Source organism: Aulonocara stuartgranti, assembly GCF_965226115.1.
Source record: "Aulonocara stuartgranti genome assembly, chromosome: 3".
NCBI lineage: Eukaryota > Metazoa > Chordata > Actinopteri > Cichliformes > Cichlidae > Aulonocara > Aulonocara stuartgranti.
Window position 1 is genome coordinate 13837382 of NC_138941.1, and position 9973 is coordinate 13847354.

Below are 9973 nucleotides of genomic sequence, written 5' to 3' on the forward strand. Positions count from 1 at the left end.
ACTCTGACAGCCAGTGTGTAGTAGTTTGTAATTACTGAACGAAAGCACAGATTAAAGGCTTCACAGGGCACTAATGGAAAGAAGTGCCTCTGGGTAATACATGACCTGGATAGTAGCTGCTGCTTACCTGCAGGGGGCAGCACCATGTTCCAGTTGTATAATATCATACATGCAAAGCCACACAACTCCAGCAGGAAAAGCAGCTGGTGTTTTGTTTCCAAGGATCACATAGCTGATGGATCCTCCTCTCCAGCACTTCCCAGGGAAGCTGAGGATCTGCTTGAAGTTTGAGCCCAGCTTTCAAGAGGCTGGGCTAATCTAGAGGCACCGTCCCAAACTTGATGCTGTAAAGGGATGTCAAACAAGACACCACGACAGCCAACAACCACCACTTCAGCCACTTAAGCAGTGAGGTGTAAACACTGAAGGGGAATGTGGGTCCATGTAGCAGTCCAGGTGTGCTCCCACAAGCTGGAGGCCTCTTCTGTTACAATGCAGTCCTGCCTTCTTACCATCATCAGGGGAGTAGAGACTGATGTTTGATCTGTAACTAATAAACTCTCTTCTAAAGCAGCCACATATTCATAAAGATGCTTTCATTGCATGTATTTCTGCATAAATGTATCAAGACTGATTAATGGAGAGTATGTGGGGTGAGTCACATGGCCATGGTTTCCAGTGCATCGGCCCAGTGGTTGGTTGTTCAGAGAGTGCAGCACTGTGCTTCATTAAACTCCATTTTCGAGGGGAAGTAGCATTCCTCAGGTTCACTAAGCTCTGACAGCTCCTGGGGTTCCTGCACACACTGTTACGCTGCCGGGTGGACTGTCTGCAGCAGCGCAGCAGAAGTGCTGATATCTGATATAAAGGTGGAAACAATGAAAGTGAGAATGGCTGGACGAACACGTTTGGAGGTTTCGGATGTGGCGCTGGGTTTCCTCCTGCTGTGCTCTGTAACGGGCTTGTTGTTGATGGATCAGCAGAGAAACGCCGAGGATGAGCAGGAGCTCGACAAAGCTATTCTGGAAATGCTGCATATCAACAAAGTGTCAGCAAGCCACCATGCTAAACCACATCCTTACATGAGGAAGGTTTACCAGAAGCTGGACTCGCTGGAGGTGCAGGATTTGGGGAAATCAGACGGGACGCTGGTGCAGGGGTTTCGGAGTGTCAGCGGTAAGGATTTCAAAGTCTTCCTTTAACACAGTAATCCTTTACATGTTGCTTTGACAATAACGATGTGATCAAAGACCGTGATCTGCAGTAAAGCAAGAAAACAGCAAGTTCCCCGTGTGTGGATGAGGAACTGGAGCATGGTGTCATGTAAGGGCTCATATGTTTCACTGGAGCACTTGCAGAGCGACTGTGGCCACAAACATGGCCGTGCAGGGCTTCAAGGTCCTGCACGGCCATCTGACAGCACATGAACTGTAAGGGTTCTGCTGCCAATCACAGTGTCATGCTTGCAGTGCCTTGTAATTAATATTAATGAAATGCAGTCAGTCCCTTTCACATGTGCAAACCTCAAGTCAACATTAAAATGTTGCCTTCAAAAGCAGCTTAATTAGTTGGATATTGTAGCGTTTAAGAATAATCACAGATCCAATCCTGCAGTTTTAAGGTGGAATCTTTAGTTATCAACAGGTTAAAGCACCATTTGTGCCAAAGCAGCTAAAGTGAGAAACATGCACATTATTTCAGTCTGTTAATGTCACAGAGACAGTTCAGCGAATCAGCTGAAGTAGCATCATTCAGCACAGACACTGGAAAGTCCCACTGCTGCTCCACAGACCTGTAGCACAACAAACTGGTGCTATAGCTGTTTTTTGAATCCCCCCTTTGTCGTGCAGACTCACCACAGAGCTTCATGTATCCCTGTTTCATGAGTGGAGAGGAGCGTAGTGGCAGCCATGCTGTTCATATCCATGCGTGCTGCTGGAGGCCGCACAAAGCCTGCATAAAATAACTTTTTCCAGCAAACTGTTCTGTACCATCCTCCCCCTCCTCTTCATCCTCCTCACTCCACTAATAACAACAGTACAGCCCACTGCTCAGTATAGTTATGTGAACTCATCATCATCAGCGTGGCTACAGGACAGCTTTGTAGCTTTGGTCACTTTAAGTGTAGGCGTGAACATTAGCTTATAGCTGTGCTCCAGCTGAACACAGCTGCACATAGACAGGTAACATCTGGATCTGAAGTCCAACTGGGCCAGAACAGGAACAGAAATGTTTTAACAAACTACAATAATAAAGCGCATCAGCTCCTTGGCTGGTAACGAGCAGACGAGCGGATCTTTTATCATCTGCAGTGATTTTCGATGTCGATGTTTTTGATGCTATTTAGAGGACAAATAAAACTAAGCTGACACTTTGTAGTTCACAGCAACATCCCTGCGTTATCAGAACAGCTTGAACTTTGCTGTATTTCACTTAAGGTGTGTTTTAAATTTGCATCACTGACGTGTGACATGAAGTAACCGCTGCATCTTCTTTCTGCTGCAGCAACAAACGTCTTATTGTTCACGAGAAACCCTGACGTTGCATGTTTGGCCTTGAGTTTGGACTTCCTGTATGGTCCCTCTCGTCACTGTCATGTGCTCCCTCTGATAGTGTTTCCTTTAGTTTCTCTGCTTTCAAATGTCTTCACATGCAGACAGAACGATCTTCAGATGTTTCCACTGAAATCTGCTCATCGCTGCTGCTGTAAAGTTTCTCACCACCAAGAGAAAAAAGACGACATGCAGTGCTGACTCACCTGATGCAGTGCTGATTTTTCTATTTTGTTTTTAATTCTTCAAATGAATGAACCTTTGGTGCATATTTACAATCATCTTTGAAGAATACATTGGACTTCATTGATTCTGAGCCTTTACACGGGCGGAGCTGTGTGAGTCCTTCTAACACTCTGTATTTGATGCTTTGCAGGCCCGCAGGGATGGATCTGGTTCAACATCACCAGCTTGAGCCCCTTCATGATGGGTGCAGAGCTGGTCCTGTTCAGGAAAGCCCTCCACCCTCAGCCGCTCAGCGTGTCTGTCACTCTGCACAGTGTCATTGCTTCACGAGGACGCCTGGACGAACGTCCCGTCCTGGAGGAGAGACAGCTGGCCCTGGACCAGCGGCCGCCGTCTGGCTACGACGTCTTCGATGTGTCTGCTGTGCTGACTGCGAAGCCCGTGGAGGCTCTGGGCTTCCAGCTGCGCTACACGGACGAGAGCGGGAGTCTGGTGCTCCATGAAGCCCTGACACAGAGTCTGTACTGTCTCCACAGAGGCTCTCTGAGCGAACCCTTACTGGTGCTCTACCAGGCACACCCTCGCTCGCTAACATCAGTCTAATGTAGGTGGAGCCGCCCACCTATGGCTTTAAAGCTACTTTACACGTCACAGACAGTCACATAGGAGCACGGCAGCACTGAGGCGGGAGCTCTGGAACATTTTGAGGTTAAATTGTGCTCAAAGATTTTTAGGTAACATTTGCATTTTGTTTTTGTAAGACTGCTTAATATTAATAATGCACATGTAATTATTCCCCGGGGAACAGCTCGTGTGCTGAGTCAGTATTAGGGAGCTGACACTGTCGCCTGCATCAGAGGATGATGTAAACATCAGCAGCGTCTGCAGGCGGCTCTGTTCTGTGTCAGCGGAGCTGCTACGTCAGCAGGTGGAGCTCTGTGGTGTAAAGCTGTTACTGTCTTCTTCATGTCAGCTGTCTTTACACTCGCACAGATCCTCTGCCGCTCACGCCTCACATGAAACGACTGTTCCTAAATGTTCTTCTGCCTATTACATCACTTCTATCCACTGTTGCTTTGACCTTTAACCTCTCTTGAAAACTGAACTGAAATAAACCCTCAGCATAAAGAACGGACTGTGGCTGTGCTTGGTTTCTGCTGACTGTGGTTACCGTGATGGAAAACTAGTCAACATGTTAAAGGAACTAGTCAAAGGGAAAATGAGTTGGTGAGGAAACAATATGTGCACACATCCTTCCTGGATATACACAAAAGGAAATGAAACATTTTAAGGCTGACGACAGATCCTTGGAGAGATTTGAAACTCACTTTAACGGAACAGAAACAACACATAGGGAACAGAGAGAGATGTGCCAGCATTGTCCCGGCTCGTAGGAGGAGCTGTGTGGCTCCTCTGATGTGAGGAAGCTTCATTAATGGAGGTGGTAAATACACAGCGACAAACAGAACTCCCTTCATTGGCTTCCTGTTAAATCCAGAATTCAAAATCCTGCTCCTCACATACAAGGTCTTAAATAATCAGGCCCCATCTAATCTTAATGACCTTGTAGTACCATATCACCCTATTAGAGCACTTCGCTCTCGCTCTGCAGGCCTACTTGTTGTTCCTAGAGTATTTAAAAGTAGAATGGGAGGCAGAGCCTTCAGTTTTCAGGCCCCTCTTCTGTGGAACCAGCTTCCAGTTTGGATTCAGGAGACAGACATCATCTCTACTTTTAAGATTAGGCTTAAAACTTTCCTTTTTGCTAAAGCATATAGTTAGGGCTGGACCAGGTGACCCTGAATCCTCCCTTAGTTATGCTGCAATAGACGTAGGCTGCCGGGGGATTCCCATGATGCATTGAGTTTTTCCTTTCCAGTCAGCTTTCTCACACACTATGTGTTAACAGACCTCTCTGCATTGAATCATATCTGTTATTAACCTCTGTCTCTCTTTCACAGCATGTCTTTGCAACCAACCAATCACAGCAGATGGCCCCGCCCCTCCCTGAGCCTGGTTCTGCTGGAGGTTTCTTCCTGTTTAAAGGAAGTTTTTCCTTCCCGCTGTCGCCAAAATGCTTGTTCATAGGGGGTCATATGATTGTTGGGTTTTTCTCTGTATGTATTATTGTAGGGTCTACTGTGCAATATGAAGCACCTTGAGATGACTGATGTTGTGATTTGGTGCTATATAAATAAAGTTGAATTGAACTGAATGTATCAATATGTGCTGGCATAAAGAACACGTGTATCAATGCCAGCATCGGATGATCCAATAACTTCACATGAATCTGAAAATCAACCAGAAACATGTTTTTATTTATTCACCAGCTGTTTTAACTGGACCACGCGGAACAGAGCGAGGCCCCGTGTTTCCTCCACAGACTCAGTGACTGTAGCAAAACATTCATTTAACTATGATTATAGTTTTGCTGCAGCGTATGAGCCGCTGTGGGCTCCTGGAGAGAAAGAAAGAAGCTGCAGCATTGAGATTTCTACTGTGTATGAATGTGTGTGTCGTTTCTCTCCAAACATGAATGTCATAAGCTTTGGTCTTGATCTGGTTCCGTGGGTCTGACACGACTGACTTGTGTCAAGCCAGCCTCCAATTCGAGACTTGCAGTCAAGCCAGCCTCCAGTTTGTTTTACGTTCCCTGTGTATTCAAAGTATTACGGGAATGGATGTGGAAACCAGATTTCAAAATAAAAGCCAACTTCGAGTGAATTAACAGATATGTTAAGAACATAATAACATATAATTTAGGCTTTTTTTTTTTTTTACAAACTCTAATGTTACATCTACATGACACAGCCTTGTACCCTAATTGTGCCCTATCAAGGCCATCTTATTTTGGATTTCAAAGTAAAAGCCCTGTGAATCTTCATTTTTGAACTACTCTTTCAGTGACTTCATAATGCTCTTAAAAGCAAAAGTCGTATTTCCAAATACTATTTGAACTTTGTATCAACACTTTCCAACCGCAGTCTTTTTCACAGTGATACCACATCAAATAAATTCTTTCTGATTTTGCTTTTCATAGTAATGGCCCTTTGAAATTGCCGATATTTGACTTAATCTCCTAACGATTCAAAATGCTCTAAAATGAAAAATTCTTGTTTCCACAGGGTAATTCCACTTTAGATCAACAGTATACAACCCCGCAGTGATACCATATCAATATCAAGTCATTCTGATTTTGCTTTCAAAAATAAAAGCCCTTTCAAATTGTCCATAATTGACCTAACTTTCAGTGATTTCAAAATGCTCTAAAATGGAAAATTCCTGTTTCCACAGGGTAATTCCACTTTAGATCAACAGTATACAACCTCACAGTGATACCATATCAGTATCAAGTCATTCTGATTTTGCTTTTCATAGTAATGGCCCTTTGAAATTGCCGATATTTGACTTAATCTCCTAACGATTCAAAATGCTCTAAAATGAAAAATTCTTGTTTCCACAGGGTAATTCCACTTTAGATCAACAGTATACAACCCCGCAGTGATACCATATCAATATCAAGTCATTCTGATTTTGCTTTCAAAAATAAAAGCCTTTTCAAATTGTCCATAATTGACCTAACTTTCAGTGATTTCAAAATGCTCTAAAATGGAAAATTCCTGTTTCCACAGGGTAATTCCACTTTAGATCAACAGTATACAACCCCGCAGTGATACCATATCAATATCAAGTCATTCTGATTTTGCTTTCAAAAATAAAAGCCCTTTCAAATTGTCCATAATTGACCTAACTTTCAGTGATTTCAAAATGCTCTAAAATGGAAAATTCCTGTTTCCACAGGATAATTCCACTCTGTATTTACAGTATAAAGCCCCACAGTGATACCATGTCAATATCAAGTCAGTCTGATTTTACTTTCCAAAGTAATGGCCCATTGAAATTGCCCATATATGACTTACTTTTGTAACGATTTTGAAATGCTCTAAATAGAAAAAATCCTGTTTCCACAGGATAATTTCACTTTAGATCAACAGTATACAGCCCCACGGTGATACAATATCAATATCAAGTCATTCTGATTTTGCCTTCCAAAATAAAAGCCTTTTTAAATTGTCCATAATTGACCCAACTTTCAGTGATTTCAAAATGCTCTAAAATGGAAAATTCCTGTTTCCACAGGGTAATTCCACTTTAGATCAACAGTATACAACCCCACAGTGATACCATATCAATATCAAGTCATTCTGATTTTGCTTTCAAAAATAAAAGCCTTTTCAAATTGTCCATAATTGACCCAACTTTCAGTGATTTCAAAATGCTGTAAAATGGAAAATTCCTGTTTCCAAAGGGTAATTCCACCTTATAATTATTCTGAAATGGGTTTTTTTTATTCTTTCTGTTACTCACATGTATGTTTTGATGTGCAATGGTGTTAGTTTGAATGACATCTCCAAGGCCCTTTAATTTATAATTCTCTTTTTGGTTTTTTCTTTTTACTTTGTTTGTCAAGTATTAACCACATTTAAAACACACAAAAAAAAGCCAATAGTTAACTTTAAAATTAGTACAGAGGTGGACAATAAACTCAGCCGTGGTGTCTTTTGTCTTATGCAGTCAGAGAGATTATTGAATGTTTGGGTGGATGTAGTTTCCTCTGTGGTGGGTTACGATGTGCGCCCACCACCCAAGGCTCCGTGGGGCTTGGTGGTGGTGCTAATGTAGGCCCCCGTCCGGATGGGCCTTTGTGGCTTCCAGGGGTGACTACTTGGGTAAGCGGGGGACCTGGCCCCACGAGAGAGTACTTTGCCTTCACTTTCCTCCCCTCCTCATCCCCACTCCATCACACCGTCACACATGCAGGGCTTTGGCGTACAGTTGTTTCACTGAGGTGGGTGTGAGACATTCCTGCTGTGTCCCCTTCTGACCACCTGTACCTCAATTTTATTCCACAATCTATACATCAACATCACTTGTGCTGGGCATGCTGAATGGCGTCCAAGGGATGGTCTGTGTATTCAACCTCTCCTAAGTTGCCGGTGCCCACGTCTCAATTTTAAATACATGTAGATGGTAATGTTTGTTGGCAGGGGCTGTGCTGACACCAATATTTATTATCTACTGTTACTTATACTTATCTAGGTTGTGGATGTGATACTTGCTGTTGTGTACTGTGTTATATTTTTGCTTGTTTTCTTTTCTGCATTTTTCTTCCAGTAGGTAATCCAATGGAATTTACTGTCTTGTGTCACCGTCCCACATCCCCTCTGTTTTTTCCCGTCTTTTGAACGTCTCTTGTCTAACTCTTAATATTTCCTATCAACCAATTATCTGTATTCCTTTGATTTTTACTGCAAATTTAAATTTTACAATAAAATGATTGATTAAATAGAGATATTTTAAATTTTTAATCAAGTGGAGCAATATTGCAAAGCCATAATGGTCCACTTGAAAAAAAACAAAATCTGTTGGAGAGCCTATACCGCACACTACTGGACATGCGAGCTTTGAGTGTCTGACTCTGTCGACATTCCAAAAACTAGAGGTGAAAACATGTCATTTTGAACATAACAGTCTTGTGCAGAAAAAATGCCGAAGAAGGAGAAGGGGTGAGTTCGTTTTTTACGTATAAACTTTAAATATTAACTTTTAAAATTTGCTAACTAAGTAGTTCATCTCCAATTACATGTAATTGAGTGATCAAGTCTTGTAGCCTAGCCTAAGATATTAGCTAGTTTATTTCTGATTGTAAAAATGTCTTTTTTCTTATGTGTAACACTTAATATTACATTTATTTCACCATATTATTACTGGGGTTTTTTTCGATAACAGGCTTCGCTATGAGCAAAAACAAAAAAAGATTTGCGCACAGGACTCAGGGAAAGTTGTAGCATACCGCAGAAATTAATTAACACGTGTTCTATAACAGGCACATCTGTTGCTAACAGGCTATGGCTTATAAAAAACCCTGCCTTCTTGGGACCTTTTTGTGCCACTTTTATGTTTTAAATGGCTGCCATTTCCACTGTGTTCAGTGGAATATAACCGAACTTGCCAAAAGATAGTTTTTTACTGTCAATTTTAATATTTCAGGGTGAATATCTTAAATCAATCTAAAATGGCTGAGCAGCAAAAATCCCCACACCCTCCTTCCTAGGGACCGTTTTGTGCCAATTTACTTCCATTATAAACGCTATTTTTCACGGCAAAATAATTACCGTTCAAGTGATCGTCATGATTTCATTTTAGGTTTCGTTTGGGACTAGGGGCCTTGAGTTGTAAATTTTTTATTTGTCCACCAAGTGGCGCCCTTGTTTCACATTTGACGTTTCACATTATATATGAATATATAAATTTTTTATAGCATTTTTTGGGGTGTGGCACTAAACGGTCCCCAGGGTGAAGGGTGTGAATTGAATTAAAAGAAGGCAGGAGGGAATTTTTTAACATCAAGTGCTGCACATTTTCTTCAGGGGCATTGCATTTCACAAAAACATGTTCAAATAGTACTTGAATAGAAACAAAGTTGATAGTTTTGTAATTAGTGGCACTGATTTAAAATTGTTCTCAATTCATTGAGAATATCATACATATTATTTATAAAATGTTATGATTTCATATTCATCAATGATATAAATGACAATGTAATGTTTTCTTTTTTACACTTAGAGTCTACCGCTTCAGCTTATTTGGGGTATGTGTTTTTTTCTTCTTTACTTTCATATACATTTTCCATGAAAAATAAAACTGAAAATGCTATATCTTCTGTTTTAGAACAAAAATAAACTGATCACAATCAATGAAATTATTGAAACTGTGGAACAGCTGAAAAAACATGGCATGCAACTGGAGGACCATGCACTTCATAAAGAAGGCCCCTGGGGTCAAGTTTGCCTGACACTTGGTATTCAGAATAATAAAAATAACCGCTACAGAATTTGTGATGCATTTCGTCAGGTTAGTTCTTTTCACTTATTTTTAAAAAAAAATATATTGTATATATTATATATTCTATATTATTATATATATATATTATTTAGTTAAAATCAAATTTATTAAAAATGTATGCCTGTTCTCTACAGAACTTGTCTATACCAGTCGAAGGGGATTCAGATAATGGACAAAAGCCACCAGAGCAGGTTCCATAAATAAAATTCTATGTGTTTGATATCAAATATGTTGGTATACCAAATTTTAGTCAATGTGTTACTGTTGAAATTATCCCTAAAATTAATATTGTTACGGGTAATGTCATTTTCAACAGGAAGAACTATCAG

The 9973-nt window shown here is 41.0% G+C and overlaps 1 protein-coding gene across 1 annotated transcript; it reads left to right on the plus strand.

The window, feature by feature from the left end:
• Window positions 1–94: 94 nt before the first annotated feature.
• LOC309702347 (uncharacterized protein) lies at window positions 95–3811 on the plus strand. Its single transcript, XM_082527039.1, has 2 exons — window positions 95–1176; window positions 2929–3811. Exons 1-2 carry the CDS (start codon window positions 879–881, stop codon window positions 3339–3341), a joined length of 711 nt encoding a protein of 236 aa, XP_082383165.1. The 5' UTR covers window positions 95–878; the 3' UTR covers window positions 3342–3811.
• Window positions 3812–9973: the final 6162 nt, after the last annotated feature.